The sequence below is a fragment of the Xyrauchen texanus genome, chromosome 9 (genome assembly GCF_025860055.1).
Source record: "Xyrauchen texanus isolate HMW12.3.18 chromosome 9, RBS_HiC_50CHRs, whole genome shotgun sequence".
Taxonomy (NCBI): domain Eukaryota; kingdom Metazoa; phylum Chordata; class Actinopteri; order Cypriniformes; family Catostomidae; genus Xyrauchen; species Xyrauchen texanus.
The window spans coordinates 39,390,912-39,415,433 of NC_068284.1; the positions used below are offsets into that span (position 1 = coordinate 39,390,912).

Here is a 24,522-nt window from a genome sequence, read left to right on the forward strand (position 1 = left end):
CTCTCTCTCTCTCTCTCTCTCTCTCTCTCTCTTTCTCTCTCTCGCACTGTCTCACACTCACTCTCTCACCCTCTTTCTATCTCACACTCACACATACACAGGCCTGCAGCAGTCTCTGGTTATCAGGTTTACAATGTGATATGATGTTGCAGGATACAGTGCTCTGAACTTGTTTGACACAAACATTCTTGTGTATCCTCTTACTGTTTTACTTTCTCTGATGCAATGGTTCCTCTTTGTGTGCAATGTAATGAATATATGGGCTGTTTTGAGTCCGTAAGGGATGCAGTGCAGTGCAAACAGTTTTGCTGAAAAAATTGTTTGCAATAAAATTCTCTGACTATTTGGTGGCGGCTACAGGACCACAGGATAAAAAACTGTTATATCTAAGTTGTGAAAATTCTCATCATCATTCTCAAACCCCTATGACTTTCTCTCTCCTATGAAACACAAAAAAGAGATGACAGTCACCATTCACTTTATTTTTTTTAGAAAAGAGATGCAATGAAAGTGAATGGTGACAGAGACCGTCATTCAGACTAACATCTTTTGTGTTCCACAGAAGAAAGAATATCATACAAGTTTGGAACAACGGTTCCCATGCATGCTCTTTGTGATATACTACCTTTAATGGAAACTGTAAACATTGAAAATCTCCAAACCAAAATATGTGTCTTTGCTCTTTGAAACAGCTTGAGCAAGGCGTGTTCTGTTTGTGTGAACCTGTCTGTTAATGTGTGCGACCAAAGTTCACTGACAGGGAAGTGGAGAATTTTTTTGAACTGCACACCACACCACAATTCCTCTCTTTTTTCTTAGTCTTTGTCCATCAAAGTGGTAACTTTGAAAGTTTGAGGGAAGAAAGAGAAAACCCTCAGTCTGCTTTCACAACCTCATCACTTTCAGCCGTGAGTGTGTGTGTGTGTGTTGTGGGGTGGATGGGGGGACAGCGGGATAGTGAGAGAGTGTTTGGGTCAGGCTATTCAGCAGCATAATGTGACTGTGTTGAATAGGAGGAGTGAGGGAGTGTTGATGCGTGTGCGTGTGTGTGTGTGTGTGTGTGTGTGTTTGTTTGTGTGTGCATTGGCACTGTGCAATGGCTCTAGCATCCTCTATCCAGTGTTTCAGTATCAGTCGATTGCAGCGGCGTCTCGCTATTATAGGATATTCTGCATTGAACAGCACTGCAGAGACACCATGTACCCAGAGGGACCGGTAAGATAGACACACACACTTTCCATTTGTGCCATACATTAACATTTTTTACATTCTGCAGAATTGAAGCAGATGAATGCACATAGCCCCAATTACTGCACAAAGATACAATAACTGATTTTACCAGAGGAAGGAAAAGCATTTTTTCTCTCACTCTCTTGCTTTCTCATGCTCTCTGTCTCTTTGACTTTCTCCTCTCCAATACACAAACATTTAAGTCACAGGACCATTGACAACTTTACATTTATGATGGAAGTTTATGTTTCCTCTCTTAGCCATGCGAGTGCAGTTTGAAGCTTGAAATTCACACACTAACACGGGACTCTCTGTAGGCATGCGTGTACACATACACAGAGAACGGCAGTTTCTATCAAATTAAGAAACAGAGCGGGGACATGTAATTAAAGTATTGCCAAAATTGTTGTGACTGGGTGATGTGACCAGGATGTGCATGTGTTTGTGTCAAAGGCAAAGCAAGCATGTGTGTGTGTGTAAGTATAAGTGAGTTTCTAGCATGTGTATGTTATGTGCATTGCTCTGCTACATGGACAGCTTGCCTGAGAACAGCAAGAATACACCCAAATTATAAAAAACATGGACTAATGCAAAAAAAGATACACATAGCTTTTACACATCACATTTGATTTTAACACAAACCGCTACACAGCACACTACAAATCACTGGCACACATGTGAGTTTTTTATTTGGCTTTGCATTACACAGCGCTTCAATAATGTGATTGTAAATAACGGTCTGAATTCTGATTCCTCAGAATTCCTCAGAAAAACACATAAACTGTTTTAATCTGTTTGCTCTGTCGACAGAATTTTAGTGTTCAGTGGACCTATTTCACTAGAACTTACATAATGGTATTACTGCAGTTTTACTGTTAATATGACTGACTGTAAACATGGATCAACTTTCACCATACTCAGCATCACTTGTGATTTTTTCACAGCTTTATTTCAAACTTCACTCTTCTTGAAGTGAAATTAAGTTTGGGTCATTTTATGTAATGTCCCCCTGGAATAAATGCACAAATAGGATTGTGATTTTAATGCTAATTCCTATTCTCTTCTTAGAAGGCAGCTGTCAGCTAAAGAGTTTAAGCTGTCTTAGGCTTTGTGCATATAGTTGACTTTAAACCACAGTTAGAGTCACAATTTTGAAATTTAACTGACGATTCATTGTCAAACAAATTGTAATGCATCTGTCATAGGTGTATGTGTGCTTCATAAACCTTTACAAGTAATTTATCAGGTGCGAACCTTCGCAGACGGCGCATGGATCGCAGCTTCACACCAGTTCAGAAGTGGTTTCTTTTCAGGAGCTGCACTCAGTGCGGAGCGTAGTGTTGCTGATACAGTTGGAGAAACTCAAACACACTGTTCATTCCCTTTTTTGGTCAGTAAAATGTGAAGTGTACAAAAACCGGGGTTATCTCAAATAACCACGGTTAGGTCAAATATCTGCGATTAGGCGATTATTTAATAATCACAACAGTGTTTAAAGTGTACCTTTTTATGTCCCAGTTTAGTGGACAGGAATAACTTAATCACTGGATTTTCTGAAGTTTTCCGTGTTAGTGGCATCACATATTTAATAGATAATCAGGATTTTTTTTTTAGGCACTTGAGTAACAAGTAAAGGTTTATGTTGTATGTTACATTTAAAATGGTTATTTCTGATAAATTGTTAGAACTAATTACTTATGGATGGAGAGAAATTATGATTACCAAGTCTACACACACTTCTGTTAAACTTCGATCAAGCCAAATTCAGATTGTTGCCCTTTAAAAACTTTTTAATTTGCTTTATTTATTGTTTTGCCAAGGGTTACTTGCCTTGTAGACTTGCCACAACATCAGTATTTTCACACTGGTGATGTGTTCACGTTCAAACCGACTAACACCAGAATTACTGCTGGTTGGACGCTAAGTGGTACTATATGGGGTCATTTTTGTTTATCAATAGCCTACAAAATAATGCAAGGCAGCTTGATTTCAATCTATGAACTTTAATTTGTATTTTTTTCAACTAAAAATTCAAATGAAACTGAAAAAAAGGTGTTGTTCAACTTTTTGAAAGATGGCTTTTCAACAGTTGTGAAGGGAAACATCTCTTTGGCAATTAACCTACTTCATTTGTGCATTCTCTCCATCATGGGCTACCGGTCGGATATTTTGTTGTCTGTGCAAATACATCACTTATTGTGGGTTGTTGAGGGTTTAAGGCGAAAAATTATTAATACTAAATCTAGTATTATAAATCTAAACATAATTATAATGATGGTAATAATCACTAAAATATAAATCATGGTTTGTATTATTTTATGATTTAATCACAGATGTATAGGCTCTCTCACTCTTTCTCTCTCATATATATATATATATATATATATATATATATATATATATATATATATATATCACACACATAGACACAGAGGATTATTCTTCATAAAGTGAGGAGCTCTTGGTTGGTCAGTTGTGTCTCTGAGTGGATTAGATTTTTAATCATGATGTGTGTGTGTGTGTGTAGTCTATACATGATCACAGATCACAGATCATTTTGGTGATGTTGCCACATCACCAAAATGTGGCAACATCACATACATCAACAAACTAGAAACTGTGTGTTTGTTACCCAGAGAGGACCATTAGTGATCAAGAGAGAGACACTTAAAAATGATTCTTTCAAAAATTAATAGATTACAAGTAAATGTGTCCTCTCCTTCATTCACTAGTTAAAGTGCATGCATGCTTGGGTACTTTGGCCTGGTTTTTTGTATAGATCTGGACAGCATCCAAATATTTAAATGTAGAAATGTTTTGTTTTACTGTGTTTTGAGGAAGTTTTTTTAATGGCATGAATAGATTTTTTCTCGCTCTTATTCTCTCTTTCCCTCCATACTCTTTTTCAGTTTCCTTTTCTTTTGAACATTTCTTTCTTTGATTCACTCAATCCTTTTTGTGGGCCTATTAGAGAGCGGCATAGAAACAGACTCAAGCACATACATGTCTGATGCAGTTTTGTAAGGGCATGTTGATTTTGGTGGGAAGTCTAATAATGTCAAAAATGTAAGGAAGACAAGGTAAAAGAGAACACCGTGGCAGTGGACAGAGATTTAGTGGTAACTTGAAATAAACAAATTAAAACACTTTGAGGTTTGAAATTAGCCCTGGGCCAGTGTGAGAGGGTTTCAGGCCAGTTCTTCATGAACTGTTAATTGCCCAATTGGGACATTGGGGCAGTTTCACAAAATCTTAGATTATTATTATTTTTTTTTTAATCATTTAATCACTTAGATTATTATCATTTTTTTTTTGAATCTGCCCATGCTGTTTTTCAGTTTTATTCCTATTAGTGCTGTCGATTTAACGCCTTAATTCAGTGTGATTAATTTGATTAAAAGTAACGCGGTAATAAAATTAACGCAATTAATCGCTATGCCCCCGGATTGTAATAAGGAAGACTCCTGAGAAATGCAAGCTTGTAGTACCACCTGTTTACTCCAGAGGGCAGTAATTGACTTTTCAGCTGTGTGGCAACTCGCAGATTATACAGTGAAGAAAACAACCAGACAGCACAAAACAGACATTCTTTACGTTCTTGCGTTCAAAACTCTTTCACGCAAATTCGAACTAAGGGATCTCAAGATGTGTTCTAAGTATTAAACTATATTTAACTTGACTTGAATTATTTCAGCATTATATATTGAATTATTGTTATATGAGGGGCTTTCTCAGCAAATATTTGTATATACGATTAATCATGATTAATTAATTGGGACATAATATAATTAATTCGATTACAAATTTGTATCGATTAACAGCCCTAATTCCTATACATGCACTAGACGGACATCTTTGACCATTGTGCTTTGTTTTTGTGCAAGAATGCATTCTGTTTGAATTGCCCTTAAATTTGTTTTTATGCCTTGCGAATGCCTTTAAAAAAAGTATTTAAAGTATTTTTGTCAATATGTGTATATGTATTTTTTATTTTTTTTGTGGCGGGCCAATGATAATATAAGGCAAGTAAAAATCGGAACCACAGGACTGACTGTGGCAGCAGAAATAATCCTTACCTTTGAGCCCTAAGCAATTAAAATTGAAGAGAAGAGAGGGTTAAATAGAGGTAGACAGTGTAATAGAGGTATAGGGAGAGGAAAAAATAAGTGATCGAGGTGGAGAGAGATATAGAGAGGGTGCTATATAAGTACTGAGAGAAAACAGGAATTCTAGAGGGAGAGAGAGAAACATAGTTCTAGACTAAGAGAGGCAAACTGGAGGAGTTCCAGAGGTAGAGAGAGACAACATAGTGTGGTAGAGGGAGCTTTGCTCTCTTCTGGGATTCTGTTCTGACATGCCGCTTGAGCACATACGCTTCCTCATTCCAGCACTCGCATGTTGCTAGTGCTCCTACTGACACACACTCAAATAGATACATGCTCATTCTGTGTAGATGTCTTTCTGTAGCCACGGCTTTCCACAAACAGCACAAATGAATACCAAACCTGCTATTGACTCAATTGGGGAGAAAACAATTACAAAGATTACAAAATGTTCACTTACAGCTTGCCACTTATACCAGTGTTGCTTTAAAAAGTTTTGTTTTATCAGAGTTATGAGTATGAAAGCAGTCTGAATTAAATGTGTTGAGATCAAATGACTGGGAATGGTGAAATAATACAAAGACAACACTTTGTTCTCTTGCATTGTCTCCGCTGGCTGCAAACAAAAACAAGCAATGTATGAACCAGTAGCCAGATCTTTTTAATCAGTCGGTTAAAATGACTCATGAAAAACCCTTAGTCACGCCGAAACATGAACCAGTAAATCGTAACATGCTCCTTCACTGCAAAAACAGAATTATGTGGGAAATACTGTATTATACAGTATTTGAAATATTCATTAAATGCAACTAGATTTTTTTTATTCTAACGAAAGACTTTAATTATACATGAATTATCTTCATATGTGGTGGAGACTATGCTTTAATAGTTGTGATAAAACTTCAGACAACAACATACAGCTGTTCAAAGGAATGGGAATATCAGCCAATCAAAGATGGATAAATTTTAGGAAGTTATGCCCAATAATTTAAGTCAAGTCAAGTCGATTTTATTTGTATAGCGCCTTTCACAACACACATCATTTCAAACCAGCTTTACAGAAGATCAGGAATTAACAGAAGATAAAACTGTAATGTCTATAATGTTGATGAGTCATCATTGTGTAATTAGATAAAATAAGATTGTTAATCGTGTATAAAAATAAGTAATAAAATAATAATTGTATTAATAACCCCAGTGAGCAAGCCAAAGGCGACTGTGGCAAGGAAAACAAAACTCAAAAAGATGTTGGTTAATGGGAGAAAAATAAACTTGGGAGAAACCAGACTCACTGTGGGGGCCTGATCCCCTCTGGCTAACATCATGAATATAATGTCAATATTTCTTATGTATAGTGCATGTCATGGTTTAAAACTATTAAACTAAGTAAGCGTTAAGGGACAGTGTTTAAACATAGATTTTGTATGAACTGTAAGATTAATGACCAATGTCTTTGAAGTCCATCCTGGATTAACTGCAGAAGTTTACATAGATGCAATTGTCCTTGTTAATTGGCTGATGAAGGCTTATGTTGGCAGTTGATAGTCTATTTATTCCATTTCAAGTGTGTAGTCCATCAATAGACCGAGGGGATGCAGTCAGAGATCAGTGAGGTGCATCGCAGAATTTTGCGATCTTAATGAACGTGATGGAATATAGCATGGTAGAAGATCACTTAAGTACTGCAGAGCTAGACCATTCAAAGCTTTGTATGTAGTTAACAGAATTATTTTAATTAATACAAAATTTAACAGGTAGCCTATATAACGATGATAAAATGGGGCTAATATGATCATATTTCTTGGTTCTCGTTAGCACTCTGGCTGCTGCATTTTGAACCAATTGAAGTTTATTTATTGATCTTGCTGGACATCCTCCCAGTAATGCATTACAATAATCTAGTCTTGAGGTCATGAATGCATTAATTTGTTTTTCGGCAACAGCAACCGAGATCATATGCCTTAATTTAGCAATATTTCTTAGGTGGAGGAATGCTGTTCTACAAACATTGGTAATTTGATTTTCAAAGGACAGATTGGTATCAAATATGACACCTAAGTTCTTCGTTGTTCAAGATGATGTAATGGTACATCCATCGAGAGTCTAAGACTCTCGATAGAATCTTGTATTTTAGCGGCTTTTTTTGTTGAGTTTTTTTGTCCAATAATTAGTACCTCTGATTTGTCAGAATTGAGTAGAAGGAAATTTCTGGCCATCCAATCTTTTATTTCATTGATACACTCTGCTAATTAGGAGAATTGTGAAATCTCATCAGGTTTTGAAGAAATCTAAAGTTGTGTATCGTCGGCATAGCAGTGGAAACTTATTCCACGATTCCTGAAAATATCTCCCAGGGGAAGCATATACAAGGAGAAAAGCAGAGGTCCTAAAACTGATCCCTGTGGCACTCCATACTTTACTTTTGTTTGGTTTGACAATTCCACATTTACATAGACAAAGTGGTAGTGGCCTGCTAAATAGGACCTAAACCATGCTAATGCAACTCCACAAATGGCAACATAATTCTCCAGCCTATTCAAGAGAATGTCGTGATCTTAGTGCTGCATTCGACACGATAGATCTAAAAGCACTAGAAGAGAAATGCAGCCGCGATCAGATGATAAGAGCAAGTAATTTGTAACTTTGATAAGTGCCGTTTCTGTACTGTGATGAGGCCTAAATCCTGACTGAAATTCTTCGTATATACTATTTTTCTGTAGAAATGAGCATATTCCAAGCTGCTCTCTTAAGAGCATGAGTGTGATCATTTTACCATGGTACAGGGCTTATTTCTTTAATTTTCTATAATCTAAGTGGGGCGACACTATCAAGAGTGCTAGAGAAGACTGCATTTATATTTTTTGTTATTTCATCAAGTTCTTCTGGGCTTTGGGGTTTATTGAGTGTATGAGATAGATCTGGAAGATTATAAGTGAAGCTATCTTTAGTGGTTGAAAGAGTAGTTCTACCTGAACAATAGTGTGGTGTAGATTGAGTAACATTAGCTGATTGCAGCATACAAGAGACGAGGTATTGATCTGAGATGTCATCGCTCTGCTACAGAATTTTTATATTATCAACATCAACTCCATATGACAGAATTAAATCTAGCGTATGATTATGGCGATGAGTTGGTCCTCTTACATTTTGTCTGACTCCAAGAGAGTTTAGAATATCGATAAATGCTAATCCCAATGTGTCATTTTCATTATCTATGTGATTGTTGAAGTCACCAACAGCTCTATCTACAGTAACTACAAGATCTGATAAAAAATGAGCAAATTCAGAATAAGGAAGTCAGAATAAGGCCCAGGTGGTCTATATACTGCAGCAAGGGTAAAAGACAACATTGTTTTTTTATTTATATCTGACAAAAATATAATTGTACTGTTGACTCATGGCAACCAAATACATTTTTGACTCCGTTATAAGACACACCCCCTCTCCCAAGTGCCATTCGAAGAGGATGTAACAGCCAGTCATTCAACGTCGTTACGAGCAGTTTAGGTGATTTTATTGGATCTGTGAATCCCACGCACAAGAAACGGATGCAAAACATATCAGAAATTAATGTTCGCTCGCTGTGAAATACTGAACGCGGCCTCACCTGATGCATGTCCAGGAAGGGATCTGGTAATCGTGTCTGGTAATAGAACCAGCCTCCCGACCTACAGCCCGAACTGAAACGACTGAGGTGAGAAAGGGCAATGGTTCGAGTCGCTGGAGAAATGGAGTTTCCATAATTTATAGTGAAGACAATGCACATCACTTTCAGTGATATCACACTCATAAAAAAAAAATGTTTTTTTATAAATGCTGTATGATCATCTTTTTTTATTAATTGTTTTTAACAATTTCATTGATTCCAATTTTATTTATTCCATATTAATTGATACAGAGTCTGGGGCTAAATGAAAGATCAGTGTTCAACACCTTACACATAAAATTCTTAACTCCCAACCAAAATTCTTGGATCATTACACATCCCCAAAATACATGGATTGTGTCCCCATCTTCTGATTGGCACCGCCAGTAGGTGGGTGTGTCTTTAAGACCCAACCTATACAATCTAGAGGGCTTCAGACAGACCCTTGCATCTCTAGATGTAGACTTGATGCTTTTTAGGATCCTAGCCCACACTCCCTCCTCCAATACCAGGTTTAAATCATTCTCCCATAATATCTTGAGAGAAGACGAAGCTCCATCCCCAGACTCTGAATTAACAGTGAGTAATACACTGATGCTTCATGACCTTTCCCCAAAGCAGTAATCACCGTTTCCAGAGAATCTGCCACTTTAGGAGGGTGTACACTACTCCCAAAAATAGTACAGAGCACGTGGCACAGCTGTAAATACCTAAAGAACTGGGATCTTGAAATCTTAAAATGTTGAACCAAATTATCAAAAGATCTCAGTACTCCGAATGTGGCACTTGGTGCTGAACGCAGCATTGACGCCTTGACTCATCTCATGTGAAATGCGCTTTACAATGACGAAAGAACATTAATGAAACTCAAAATTATTATTATTAGTCTATTATTGTGGTCTTTTCTGATAAAAGCCATGCTCAGCAGTTTAAATAGTCTACTGTAGGAAAATGATACCATAGATCTGCTTTGTGTTTATAATTCTTATTCTGAAGTTTTAATAAAGGAGAAGGTGAGGACGTTATTGAAACACACTATTATTTTTGTCTGTTATATAATGCTGAGACTGAAGGAAGACTATCTGCTTTGTTCTTTTAATGCTTAAATACTATAAAGTCTCTTGGTAGATTTCAGTCATGAATGACTCAAAATGATTCACTGATTCACTCATAGCACATAAGATGCTCATTTGTCACCATCTAGTGACATTTCCCAAAGGGGTCACTGAACTAATCAGTTAATAAAACTGAACATATTTGTGAAACAGAAGCAAGCCTCACTAAAATACTCTTTTATTTCGCAGCCATTTCTGCACAATTGTAAACTTGAATCACTAAAATAGCTGGAATTGGTGCTTTTAGCTTATTTTGTATATATATATAAAAATGGACCGTCTTACCTTTTTTGCCCCTCATGAGTTTGCATCCCTGTAATTTGTTGTGGCATTGCAAGAAGAAATCTACAAATTAGAAAAGAAGCAAATTTGTTGTTTTTTCATTACCCATTTAGTGCTCTTGCCACCTGTGACCTCACACAGAGTAGCCTACCTATGTGACTTGTTTTTTTTTTGCATAGCTGAACTTCAAACATTACAATTAAACATGCTACTAAGATGGACTGAAAACATGGAAAAGAAAAAATATTAACGGTGGTTAGCCTATGTGGGATAGTGGTGTGCTGTAGAATTTTGTGTAGAAAAGTAGTGTGCCATGGCAGAAAAATGGTTTGGAAACACTGCTTTAATGATTCTGTATAAACTTCTAACAAAAGTTAAGACAAATCTGTAGCATAAGATCTAAAAAATTCAGCGGCAAAACCATCTGGCCCCGGAGCCTTGCCTGTAGGTAAGGCCTTAACTACCTCATAAATCTCCTCCAAAGCTATCTCAGAATCAAGATCATTTTTTTGCTCAGTAGTCTTTTTAGGGAGTTCTAATGCTTCCACAAATTTTCTAATATCTTCATCAGTAGACGAAGACTTAGAACTATAGAGATCAAGATAAAACTCTTTAAAGGCATTATTGATATTAATGGCCGAGGTAAAAATTTCACCACCAGCAGATTTTACTGAGGGAATGGTAGAAAATGACTGCTTTATACGTATATCTAGCCAAAAGATTCCATGCTTTGTCCTCTGACTCAAAGTATGACTGTCTTGCCCTGAATAACCAAAACTCCACTATACGTGACAAAATAGTATTATTATATTATATCTGTATTTCAATCAGGTCAATTCGGCGCTTCAGCTCTGCTTCTACACTTTTAATATTCCAACTTCCTCATTAATATTCCAACTTCCAAAGAGTTTGCGTGGTTTGGATTTGTTGATGAATGAGGCATACTGTATGATCAGACCCCTAAGAACTGCCTTAAGTGCCTCCCAAGCCACGCCCACAGAGGATACTGAGGACCAGTTGGTCTCCATATAAACATTGATTTCAGTCTTTAACATTGGTTCGAAATCAGGATTTTGCAAAAGGGATACAATAAAATGCCAGCTATATGATGTCTTTTCCTCCGTATGTGGCAACATCTCTAAACCCACCAGGGCATGATCTGAGACTACAATGTTTCCAATTGAGCAATCCACAACAGATGAAATGAGGGACTTGGATATATAATAAAAAAATCTATTCTAGATTAAATTTTATGGACTGATGAAAAAATGTATAGTCCCCACCAGATGGGTTCAAAAGTCTCCAAATATCTGTAAGACCAACATTTTTACACATCCTGTGAAGTGTCAATGTTGCTCTAGGGAGTCCATCAACAGATTAATGACTCCTCCCAATATTATATCATGAGGGGTGCCAGCGGATTGCAACATCCCTTCAAGTTCTATAAAAAAGCCCTGATCATCAGCATTAGGTGTGAAAATATTAGCCAAAATCAATCTTTGCCCCTGAATTTCATCTAAAACAATAATGACTCTTCCTAATTTATCATGAATCTGTTTGAGAAATTTTAATTGTAGATGTTTATCAATATAATGACTACCCTGCTTTTACTTGAGCCAGCACTAAAGAAAACATGTCCACCCCATATCTTCCCAAATTTTCCAGCTTCCTGCAGGAAAGATGAGCTTCTTGAAAAAACACAATATCATATTTCTTACGTTTAAGAAAAGAAATAACCTTCCTTGTTTTATAGGTTGCCCCATCCCATTCACATTCCATGTGGAGAGAGAGACAATCCACTCATATTAACATTTGACATTTTGATATAATATAAAAATAAATTGTGTTTCAAAAACAAAATTATAAAGACCACATTTCAGCATTAGTACAACAATAAAACCCTGAAATTCCCCCCCAAACAAAACGAACAGAAAAAAATAAACATTTGCGCATTAACCCCTCGCACGACAGTGCCAACCGGCATCGTTCCCTCTAAATTCAGAGATGCACGCCTATGAGAGCTTCCACGACAACTTTGCAGTCGGATTGCTCAAGCCCAGTGCTTCTATACAAATTTTGTGAGGCAAAATTACATAACATAAAATACATTGTAAAGCAGACTCCAGCAAACAAAAATAATTGCCTTTGTTTGATCGAGAAAAGGTGGACTGTCAGAATGACGTTCAGCTGATGATACAGAGAAGGCAAGAGAGCACAATTTTGTGGAACAAATGGCAGTGTTAAAACTAATGTTGTGTATAACTTATGTGTATTATGAAAGTGTCTCTTTCAAATGAAAATTAAAAAAATATATGTATTTCCACACCAACCTGCTGTTTATATCTGTATATAATGTCGCAAATAAAGTTTGTTCTTCATAAGGATGTTTATTGACTGACAGGAGCTATACACACAGTGAATACACAATCAATGTTTATTGATGTCAGTCAATAAACATCTTTATGAAGATGAGCACAACAAAAGGTGAAGCACAAACTTTATTTGAGATGTTATAAACTGTTATACACAGCAGGTTGATGTGGGAAATAATGTGTTTTTAAAGGTGTATTATCTATTTGTAATTTAAACCAGATTTCCCACAGTGTATATATGAAGAGACAAAGTGTAATGGCAATTTTTGTGAATCTCAGTCAAAGTCGGTATTGTATTGCAACGATGAGCTTTTTTTTTTTTTTTTTTATTATTTTTTTTTAATGTGATGGCAGGAAATTATAACAACAGCTGTGCCATTTCAGCAAGCATAATTTGTAAGCTGGACTATTACTCTAATTCTTAAATGATCCTTAGAACATTTCTCATAGTTTTATAATCTTTTATTATTCAAAATATGATCTCAATATTATACGTTCCTTTTCTTTTCTTTATATTGACTATGTACAAGAAGTACAAAAAGCTGTGGCTTATGGATCTCTCTCTCTTTCATTTGCAGCTGTAGAGGCACGACCCTGTGATCTCTCTTTGTTTTTAATCTTTAAATATTCAGAAATCTCTGGAGACACATTGCTGCTCTTTTTTGACCTGATATTGAAGGATGTTTCTTGAAATATTAAAACACAATTTTAGAAATGAATACATTAGAAAATAACTTTTAACATGTTCAATTGATATTTTAACAAAATTGTAGACATGGGGCCAGTTGCATAAAAACTTAGATCAGTCTAATTAAAGACCAAAATGTAAGACAGCACACCTCAGGCTAACTTTTGTTTACATTCCATTTTGCCATTGAAAATAACTGTCAGCTGAGCCAGTGGGGGCTGAAAGGGGCTTGAGTTGAGACTTGGTTGAAGACTTTGACTTCAAAAATGGTAACAAAATGTTGGGTTTTTAATTATTTGGGTTAAATCACTAATTGTGTTCATTAAAATACATTTTGAAGCATTGTAGTCCTCTAATAAGCAAATATTCTCAGCAAATAAAAAAATTATGGAGCGTCCACTTTTTTAAGCTGTTCAGTGTCTTATTTTTCCCACAATGCAATGCAAATTAGACTGTCTTACTAAAGACGACTGTGAGCTTGTTTTATGCAACAGGCTTTCTATGGCGTCTTTAGCAAGTCAAACTAATTGTTAGATGCAATTGTTAGAAGTTAATTGCTATGTTTATGCAAAACTTCAAACATTCTACAATGAAATCTAACATGAAAAATTAAGTATACAATACTACAGGCTAAACATGATGTAAAAAAGAAATATTTCCTAAATTTTAAAACTTCTATTAACATAATTGTAAAATAGACAAGTGAAAAAGACAAAAAAATTATAATTTGTGTGTATATATATATATATATATATATATATATATATATATATATATATATATATATATATATATATATATATATATATATATATATATATATATCGAGGACTTGGAGCAGCTGGGAATTAGGCATTCCAAATTGGGGAGAAAATGGGAGAAAAAAAATAATCATACAGTGTAGTTTTTTTTTTTTTTTTTTTTATGACCGTGATATCACTGAAAGGGGATGTGCGTTTTCTTCTGTATAAGTTCTGGAAAGTCCATCGGCTTTCTCCGGTGACTCTGTTGCCCGGGTTGGGAGGCTGGTTCTGTTCACAGCATCACGTTTACCAACTCCCATCCTGGACATGTATCATGCTGTGATATACATGTCCTCCCTCAGGTAGGGCCGCATTCAGTATTTCACAGCAACAGCAAACGAACCACCATTAACTTCTTATATGTTTCGCATCCGTTTCTTGTGCGCAGGATTCACAGATCCAAGTAACTGCTCGTACCGTCGACCAATGACAATAACTGAGTCAAAAGTTCATCGGTTGCTCTCACGTATCAACAGTCCAATGGCATTTTTTAACTCGATTCTCAATTGGTTAAAGAAAAGGAAAAGGAAAGGCAAAACAAAAAAGAAAAGAAATTGGCAAATACCTTTTTAAAAGGCAGTTTAAAAGGTGCTTTTAAAGTGCATTTAAAAGACTCCATGTACTCATTTATTGCTACATTTAATGATAATTTAAACATGAAATAAATCTAATTTACTAACAAATTTATTGGTAAATATAATGACATTTTTAAACATGAACTAATAAACACATTTAAATGTCTCTCTTTAGTTGTCCATTTATAAATTGATTTATTCAAGTTTTTATTTTCAAATTAATAGATTGATAATTATTCATTCATTCATTATTCATTTTTAATTGGCACTCCTGGGCTTCAGCTGGTACATTTACATTTACATTTATTCATTTGGCAGACGCTTTTATCCAAAGTGACTTACAAAAGAGGAAGAACATCAGCGAATCATCTTAGGGAGACAGTGGTACAAAAAGTGCCATATTACAAAGTTTCACTATCATCATAATAGTATACAAAACAGATTTAAATGCAACAAGAAATGTAAATATATTTTTTTATTTTTTTTATTTATTTATTTTTTTTTAAGTGACCTGTTAAGTGCTTTTGGAAAAGATGTGTTTTTAGCCGTTTTTTGAAGATAGAGAGTGAGTTAGCTTCCCGGATTGAGTTGGGAAGGTCATTCCACCACCGTGGTATGATGAAACTGAAAGTCCGGGAAAGTGTTTTGGTGCCTCTTTGTTTTGGTACGACAAGGCGACGTTCCTTAGCCGACCACAGGCTTCTGGTGGGAACGTAGCTCTGCATAAATGTTTTTAGGTATGCTGGAGCAGACCCAGTGACTGTTTTGTATGCCAGCATCAGAGCCTTGAATTTAATATGTGCATCAACCGGCAGCCAGTGGAGAGAGACAAAGAGTGGTGTAACATGTGCTCGCTTAGGTTCATTAAAGACCAGACGTGCTGCTGCATTCTGGATCATTAGGAGAGGTCTAATAGCACATGCAGGAAGGCCTGCAATGAGAGCGTTACAGTAGTCCAGTCTAGTTATGACAAGGGACTGAACGAGCAGTTGTGTGGCATGTACAGAGAGGAAGGGTCTTATCTTCCTGATATTGTAGAGTGTAAATCTACAAGAGCTTGCAGTTTTTGAAATGTGGTCTGTGAAATTTAGCTCATCATCAATGGTTACCCCTAGATTTCTGACCGTTTTGGAAGGCGAAACTGTAGTTGGACCCAGCTGCACAGTGATGTTTGTGTTCAGCAGCAGGGTTGGCTGGAAAGACAAGGAGTTCTGTCTTGATATAAATTAACAAATGAATTGACAAATGGTAAAAGAAAAGGAAAAGTCAAACAATAAAGAAAAGCAATTAGTAAATGGATGAAGAAAAGCAATTGCCAAATTGCACAATTTAAAAGGTGCATTTAAATATGATTTATTAATCCACAGTTTTATTGTTAAATATAATGACATTTTAAAACATGAATTAAATAAACATTTAATTGTGTAAATTTTTAAATGGGTTTAAATGTGTCTATTTATTCATTTATAAATTGGTTTATTTATTCACATTTTTATTTTCAAATTAATAGATTGATAAGTTATTCCTTCATTGGCTTCCATAGGTTTCACAAGTGGTTTCCCACAAAAAATACTGTATATGTGAATGCTTGAATTATCAGGAACAGACTTTGTGTTTAAAGACTGAACAACATGTTGGTTCTCTATGTATATTTTTTGGAATACTCATTGTATTTGTGTGTTTAATTATAGCCTTTTCCCTTTTGTGTTATTTTTCCAGATGCCATGTGTCATTGTGATGTGGGTCTTTTTCCAGTGTAGGGTCCTTATTCAGTGTGCATGTGACATGCTTTTTATTTGTGAGTTTCCATAGTGGAAACTAGTTTGTTGTTTCATTGCAAAGTGATGGTTGCTCTTGGTGTGCTCATCAGTGATAATCTCTTGGTTTACAATCACTATTCTTCTTTTTACACTCATACAAGTGATTCGTTTGCATATTGGACATCATGATTTGTACAAAGTTGCACTGTACTTTCATCATACAGAGGACATTATAATAGAAAGTTCTGTTTTATTTTAGTGCTCAGTTGTTCTCTCTTGTCATATTAAATGCAAACTGCAGACTTGGCTAAAATATGATTTTTTTCGACGTGGAGCTGTAATTACAGCATCCCCGCTGCTAAATCGTGTTGGAGGAAACGGTGACTACATTTACATGGACACCAGAAAGAAGCTTATTGCGAGAAAGCAGCTTATTTTGAGAAAGTAGCATTCGTGTTTACATGCACTGTGTAAACCATGTACTCTTTACACCTGTATACAGTGAGGGAAAAAGTATTTGCCCACGGACAAACAAATGATCAGTCTATAATTTTAATGGTAGGTTTATTTGAACTGTGAGTGACAGAATAACAACAAAAAAAATCCAGAAAAACTCATGTCAAAAAGTTGCATTTTAATGAGGGAAAGTTTTTTGATTTGTCTTTTTTTATTTGTTTTCTTAAATATCTAAAACTCCTTATGTACAATTACTTTAGCAGATATACGGCAGAAGAAAAAAAAATTATCTGAGAATTTTGAATATAATATTTACTTAATTTTTATATTAATATTTTAATTTATTATGAATATAAGGAAAAATCCTTTAGACAAGATATATTTACAATATACAATATATTTAGACCTGCTTTTATAACAAATGTTTTGAATATGAGTATATATTTTCTTTACTGCACTGGCAGAAGTATGAACAAGTGAATACACTTATATTTAAGATACATTCTCTTAAAGTCTAAATATCTTATGTTGCTTCTCAAATGAATGTATCTTGTTTTAAGGATTTTTAGACAATGTTAAATGGAAAACAAGACCAAAACACTTGACAACAGTAGGATGATTTGCAGTGAATTTTTTAATTAATCCAAGTAGTTTTTTAAGTTTATTCAATGATTATCATTTAGAGGTATTTTTAAAAGATGATTTTGTCCACTTTATTGTTAGTAGGCACATTTAATACAGAATTTTAAGTCCGGGCACAAGCTGAATAATCGGTTAAGAGCTAATGATTAATCATCCGAATAGTCGAATAATCATTATAATTATTTTGTATAATTTTTTAATTAATCGATTATAAAAATAATTGTTAGTTGCAGCCCTAGTTACCTTGTTTCAGACAGTTCCTCATTGCATGCTGCAATGCTTGGAAGGTAGATCTTGAGTGGTTAATTTGCATAATAATTTTGATAAACCTTTGACATCTTTAAGCAACTTAAAGTCCTGCTCTCTTGCTTGCAAATCTCATCTAATTCTCTCCTGTGATAATGGAGTAGAGAGAGGATTCAGGTGTGTTGGAGGGATCTGGAATGTGATTGTACTGGTTCTTCTATAAATAGTGTCAAGTTTGAATGATTGTCTCTCTGTTCCCTTTTCCTCTCTGAATGTGACTCCCTCTCTTATTTCTATCTCTCTCTCTCTCTCTCTCTCTCTCTCTCTCTCTCTCTCTCTCTCTCTCTCTCTCTATCTCTCTCTCTCTCAGTGTAGTCCCATCCTCTTTCATACTAAATAGAAAGAAATATATTTATATTTGTTTGCTGAAGTCATGTGAACAGTATTAGTATTCTTATTGTTGTTGCCATGTTAGCAGCTATGCATCTGTATTATTAAAACTAGGGCATGTTTTTTATTTTTACTTTGAGGCAGTAAAAAAGGTGATTGTCACACATTCAGTTTCACCAGACTATTCCATAAAGCACCATAAATCCATAAAGTAGAGGGCAGTATAATTAAGTAAATGTGCCCAAATACGAACTAATTTTCCCATTGTACAAAGGGGCCTCAGTTTGTTCCTGTAAAAGCAGCAGATGCCCTAACCCCACCCTCACCCTAACTATGTGCCTGTAAGGCTGAGCTTCTCCAGAATATGCCATTATGCACCAGTAGAGGGCAGTATAATTAAGTAAATGCTCCCAAATAATAAATAAATTGCCCATTGCGCAAAGGGGTCTCAGTTTGTTCCTGGGAGGCAGCAGATGCCTTAGCCCCACCCTAATCCTAACTTTGTGGAGCCTCTAAGTCTGAGTACACTGCTAGAATCAACCAGTGGCACCTTTCTCCCATCGCAAAGTAATTTACAGTCAGTCACACACATGGAAGTAGATGCTGCCTGCGTAGTGTAAACACTGTGTTCATGAGTCATTATGTTGAGACGATTAAGAGTCAGCTTTCGGCTCTCTCCAGATGCAGAGGATGATGAAGTTTTCACCTATAGCAGCACACAGGTAGACTGAGTGTTACATGGCCTGAATGGGAAAATGCATGATGTGTGTATGCTTCTTACATGGAGTTGTAACTTTATCATGTATGTATATGACAGTCAGGTATCGAGGTCTTTAAAGTATTTATTTATATTTGTATGCATGTTTTGCTCACATGCACTATATTTTATATTTCATTAACATTCTCAACAAAAATGAAAAAAGTTCATCCAGTAATACTATATGTTATAAAATCTTTTGGAAGGCTGATTTCAGAACAGTATGGGTGTCATAAATGTTTTGGGCAACAGTGATAGGCTAAATTAAGCTGACGAGCCTCTGTATCTGCACTTATCTCATGTTTTGCTTTGCTCAAAGAATGTAATTTTTATACCTCCACAAAGTGGTTCAACCTTGTACCTTTTATGTGGTGTTTGAGTGGATTTGAACTGAATTTGAAGTATACGTTTGCGAAGCTGAAGTCCTCTAAATAAGTGATGAAATCTTTGTGACATGTCGAAATGACAGGGTTGGACTTCATCTGTGTGATATCCATGATGTTGAAACTTTAGCACATACACTTTAGCTCTTACACTTCTTTTAAACACAAACTTTTTCAAATGTGATGTTCCCCTTTCTCTTCCTGTATTGAGCAAAATTTTATGTTTGTGCTTCTTGATTAATTCTGTGTTGTAAGAACTGTAAAATTATGTAATTGATTAGCATTTTCAGAAGGATATACCAGTGCTTGCAAAGTGGCAAAAGAATATTGTTAATAAGTTTAAGGTAAGCTTGGGTTTTTGCATTTGATTCGATGTAAATCAAAGGGGTCATGAAATACTTCTTTTATTATATATATATATATATATATATATATATATATATATATATATATATATAAGTATTCACAGTGCTTCACTTTTTCCACATTTTGTTATGTTACAGCCTTATTCCAAAATGGATTAAATTTGTTATTTTCCTCAATTTGACAAACAATACGCCATAATGACAACGTGAAAGAAGTTTGTTTGAAATCTTTGCAAATTTATTAAAAATAAAAAATGAAAAAAATCACATGTACATAAGTATTCACAGCCTTTGCCATGACACTCAAAATTGAGCTCTGGTGCATCCAGTTTCCACCAATCATCCTTGAGATGTTTCTACAACTTGATTTGAGTCCACCTGTGGTAAATTCAGTTGATTGGACATGATTTGGAAAGGCACACACCTGTCTATATAAGGTCCCACAGTTAACAGTGCATGTCAGAGCACAAACCAAGCCATGAAGTCCAAGGAATTGTCTGTAGACCTCAGAGACAGGATTGTATCGAGGCACAGATCGGGGAAGGGTACAGAAAAATTGAGGTGACCAAGAACCCGATGGTCACTCTGACAGAGCTCCAGCGTTTCTCTGTGGAGAGAGGAGAAACTTCCAGAAGAACAACCATCTCTGCAGCACTCCACCAATCAGGCCTGTATGGTAGAGTGGCCAGACGGAAGCCACTCCTCAGTAAAAGGCACATGACAGCAGCCTGGAGTTTGCCAAAAGGCACCTGAAGGACTCTCATGAGAAACAAAATTCTCTGGTCTGATGAAACAAATATTGAACTTTTTGGCCTGAATGGCAAGTGTAATGTCTGGAGAAAACAAGGCACCGCTCATCACCTGGCCAATACCATCCCTACAGTGAAGCATGGTGGTGGCAGCCTCATGCTGTGGGGATGTTTTTCAGCGGCAGGAACTGGGAGACTAGTCAGGATTGAGGGAAAGATGAGGGCAGCAATGTACAGAGACATCCTTGATGAAAACCTGTTCCAGAGCACTCTGGACCTCAGACTGGGGTGAAGGTTCATCTTCCAACAGGACAACGACCCTAAGCACACAGCCAAGATAACAAAGGAGTGGCTATGGGACAACTCTATGAATGTCCTTGAGTGGCCCAGCCAGAGCCCAGACTTGAACCCGATTGAACATCTCTGGAGAGATCTGAAAATGGCTGTGCACCGACGCTCCCCATCCAACCTGATGGAGCTTGAGAGGTCCTGCAAAGAAGAATGGGAGAATCTGCCCAAAAATAGGTGTTCCAAGCATGTAGCATCATACACAAAAAGACTTGAGGCTGTAATTGGTGCCAAAGGTGCTTCAACTAATTATTGAGCAAAGGCTGTGAATATTATGCACATGCGACTTTTTTTTTTTTTTTTAAATAAATTTGCAAATATTTCAAACAAACTTCTTTCACGTTAACATTATGGGGTATTGTTTGTAGAGTTTTGAGGAAAATAATGAATTTAATCAATTTTGGAATAAGGCTGTAACATAACAAAATGTGGAAAAAGTGAAGCGCTGTGAATACTTTCCGGATGCACTGTATGTATATGTGTGTGTGTGTATATATATACATATATATTAGTGCTGTGGATTTAACGCGTTAATAACGTACGATTAATTTGACAAAAATTAACGCGTTAAAAAAAATGTACGCACTTTAATCGCAATATTTAACTGAGAAATTCAAGCTTGTAGTACCACCTGTTTACTCTAGAGGGCAGTAATCGAAATTTCAGCTGCGTGAGCAACACACAGTTTATACAGTGAAGAAAACAATTTCTCCCGTTCAAAACACTTGGAGCGCAAATGCGATCTTTAAGGGATTTTAAGATGTGTTTAAAGATTGAGTATTAAACTATATTTAACTCGACACAGTGACCTAAACATTTTATTTTTATGACGCAACACACCCGAGACGCGACACAAGCATGTCTGATGCAGGTCGTACAGTCTTTACCTCATACATATTTAATTACCAAGAGGTTAAGGAGGTGTCCTTTAAACTGTTACACCATTTTTACCCAGTCAATCTTTATTTAAGAAACATGCTCCCTGAAATAGATCCACTTTGCTGCTCCTGTAATGCTGTAGATGAAAAGTTTGTTTGTTTGTACATACCTCTATTTTAACTAGTTTTTCTTTGCTAGCTACAGATTTGATAACTTAAGTTAATATTGTCTATAAAGCCCCTATTTGCACTTTTTTGTAAAGACTTGAAATATAATTTAAATACTCTTTGTACCTCCAACAACTCCAAAGCATTGAAAACCATTGCACTATGTAATTAATATAATGTCTTGGCATTATTGTAAAATATATCTGTAGTATTGTGTACTATGTACCCCTGGCTTGTTTCTAAAAAAAAAAAAAAATGTCTGACGCAGAAAAAAAATGTACATTGACGGATCCACTAGCCCTCATAATAAATCTCCAACTGATTGATAAATTCACTTGTGTAATGGATTGCTGTGAACTGTATGCCAATGATTGACTTATGATCAATAATATGGTAGTAAACAATACATTGTATTCTAAAGCTACTTTTTATATTGTCTTATCAATGATGAACTCTTCTGCCACAAGAATTTCATGCATTTTAATTATCTGAATATTTGTTTATTATATATATATATATATATATATATATATATATATATAATTTTTAAATTTAAAGATAACTATGTATAATTATTTCATCAATAATATTGAATTATTGTTATATGAGGGGCTTTCTCAGCAAATATTTGTATATGCGATATATATATATATATATATATATATATATATATATATATATATATATATATATATATATATTTATGTTCCCTGAGGTCCACTGATAATGGTAAAGTTTGTTATTTTCCCCCCCAAAACTATAATTTAGTAATATATGATAATTGTCTACCCTGTCTCTGGCTTTCTGTCTGAAATGCTCTGTTTTGGCATAAACAACTCCTTTAAACTCCAATGTTAATGCCCACTGTTATGATTGGCTAACACTGTTATGATTGGGGGTCTTCTTTTAAAAGTGATGCGATATGCATGATAATGGTCAAAGCAGCCGTCTAGTGTATATTTATGTAGAAAAACAATTAGGAAGGTGTCCTGTGGTAGTCCACTTTGTAGATAAATATTCCCTGACTGATGAAGCCCATCTCTTCTTTCCTCTTCACCTGTCTGACTGATTTACTGTGGGTGGGGCCAAGGGTTCGACATTGTAAAAGTAGGCATTGATGTCTTGTTGAGGCAGTCTTTTGCTGATTTATTGGTCCTTGTGACGTCACAAAGTCCACAAATTCCAAACTAGCCATTTTCGCTATTGAGAAGGAAGTTTTGAGTTCTCAAACTTGCAGTATGTTTTTATAGTTGAATGACTTCTTGTATGTCAAAAGATCAAGGAAAATTGTATGTCATGACCCCTTTAAATTCTGCATCAGTGCCACTGTGCTGTTGTCATGACACTCAGTATGGGTCTTGTTTTCAGTCCACTGTACATAGTCACTGTGCACTGTGATTTTCAAACTTTAATATTTATAGTTTCTACTTTAAAAAACAAATTTTCAACTATCTACAAAACATAGTTTGAATGGAGTTTGTATGTTCTGGCTGAATACGTTGCCGAATTAAGTGGTTCAGGATGTATTAATTGCAGAATTAATTGTTCTGGCTGAATTTATTGCGGAAGGTTGTTCCTACTGTATTCTTGAAAGTAGGGGTTTAGAAACATCCTACCTACAATGTTTGAGGAATATCAATGCAGTTCTGCCTTGCAAACACTGTAATTAGCAATCTAGCTATCTATGAATCTAGCTATCAAACATTCACTCTGTTTGTCTCTGTTTATATAGCCTGTGTCTGCAGGACAGGGTAGGCCTGATTCTCCTGTCTCCATAAATCTTCAGGAGCTGAAGATCTCTCAGTCCTCTACCCCGCCACTGCCGTCCTCTTCTCCACTTCACACCAATGGTGACTGGGAGACTCACAAAAATCAGAATGGCAGACACTTTTACTACAATCGCAGCACGAAGGAGAGGACCTGGAAACCCCCCCGGGCACAGGACAGCCTCACCAGGAAAGAGGAAAGACAAGAGACGACTGACGCTGAGGTACACAACAATACAAACGGACACACAATTCTCTTAATGCACATGAGAGGTTAGACAAAACATCTATGACCCATTACATTGCTAGGGGTGGACCAACAGAGTTTTGAGTATAATAATACTTCCTTTCCTCTGGTACTAGGCAATACAAATGCCAGTATTTTTTGGCACTGAATATATGCCATAGAAAACATTTCAATATAAAACACCAACCCCAAACCACTGACATTTTGTTTTCTGCTCCCTGCGTTTCTTTACATGGCAGTGTTTACACAATGAGCTTTGTACATATTATCCTTGGTATGTATCAGAGCATTTTTAGAAGCTTGGGTTTTAGTAAATTAGTACAATTTTGTACTGATACCATTATTTTTTAATATAATCTAATCATATTATTTACTAAGGTAAAACACTACAAATATCCTCTGTGGCCTTTAGAAATGCATGATGTGAGATCTCTCTATCTCATCCTGAGGTGTATATATATGCATGCAAAGCATTCTGAGTGATTGACTTCCTCTTGTTCTGTGGGTGAAGCATTGATTTTGGTGATGGTTCAAATTCCTCTGTCATATTTAT

General features: G+C 35.8%; 1 protein-coding gene across 7 annotated transcripts in view; it reads left to right on the top strand.

Moving 5' to 3' along the window:
• The window catches only part of LOC127648861 (rho GTPase-activating protein 12-like), a 54,098-nt gene that overhangs the window by 12,219 nt on the left and 17,357 nt on the right, over window positions 1-24,522 (top strand). For 3 of the 7 annotated variants that reach the window (XM_052133659.1, XM_052133661.1, XM_052133660.1), the window contains exon 3: window positions 23,689-23,946. In XM_052133659.1, the coding sequence (XP_051989619.1) occupies window positions 23,689-23,946 (258 nt within the window). Of the gene's footprint in view, window positions 1-1,128; window positions 1,216-18,881; window positions 19,031-21,649; window positions 21,782-23,688; window positions 23,947-24,522 lie in introns of those variants that run through there. The other 4 variants (XM_052133665.1, XM_052133662.1, XM_052133664.1 and 1 more) reach the window with 4 other exon arrangements.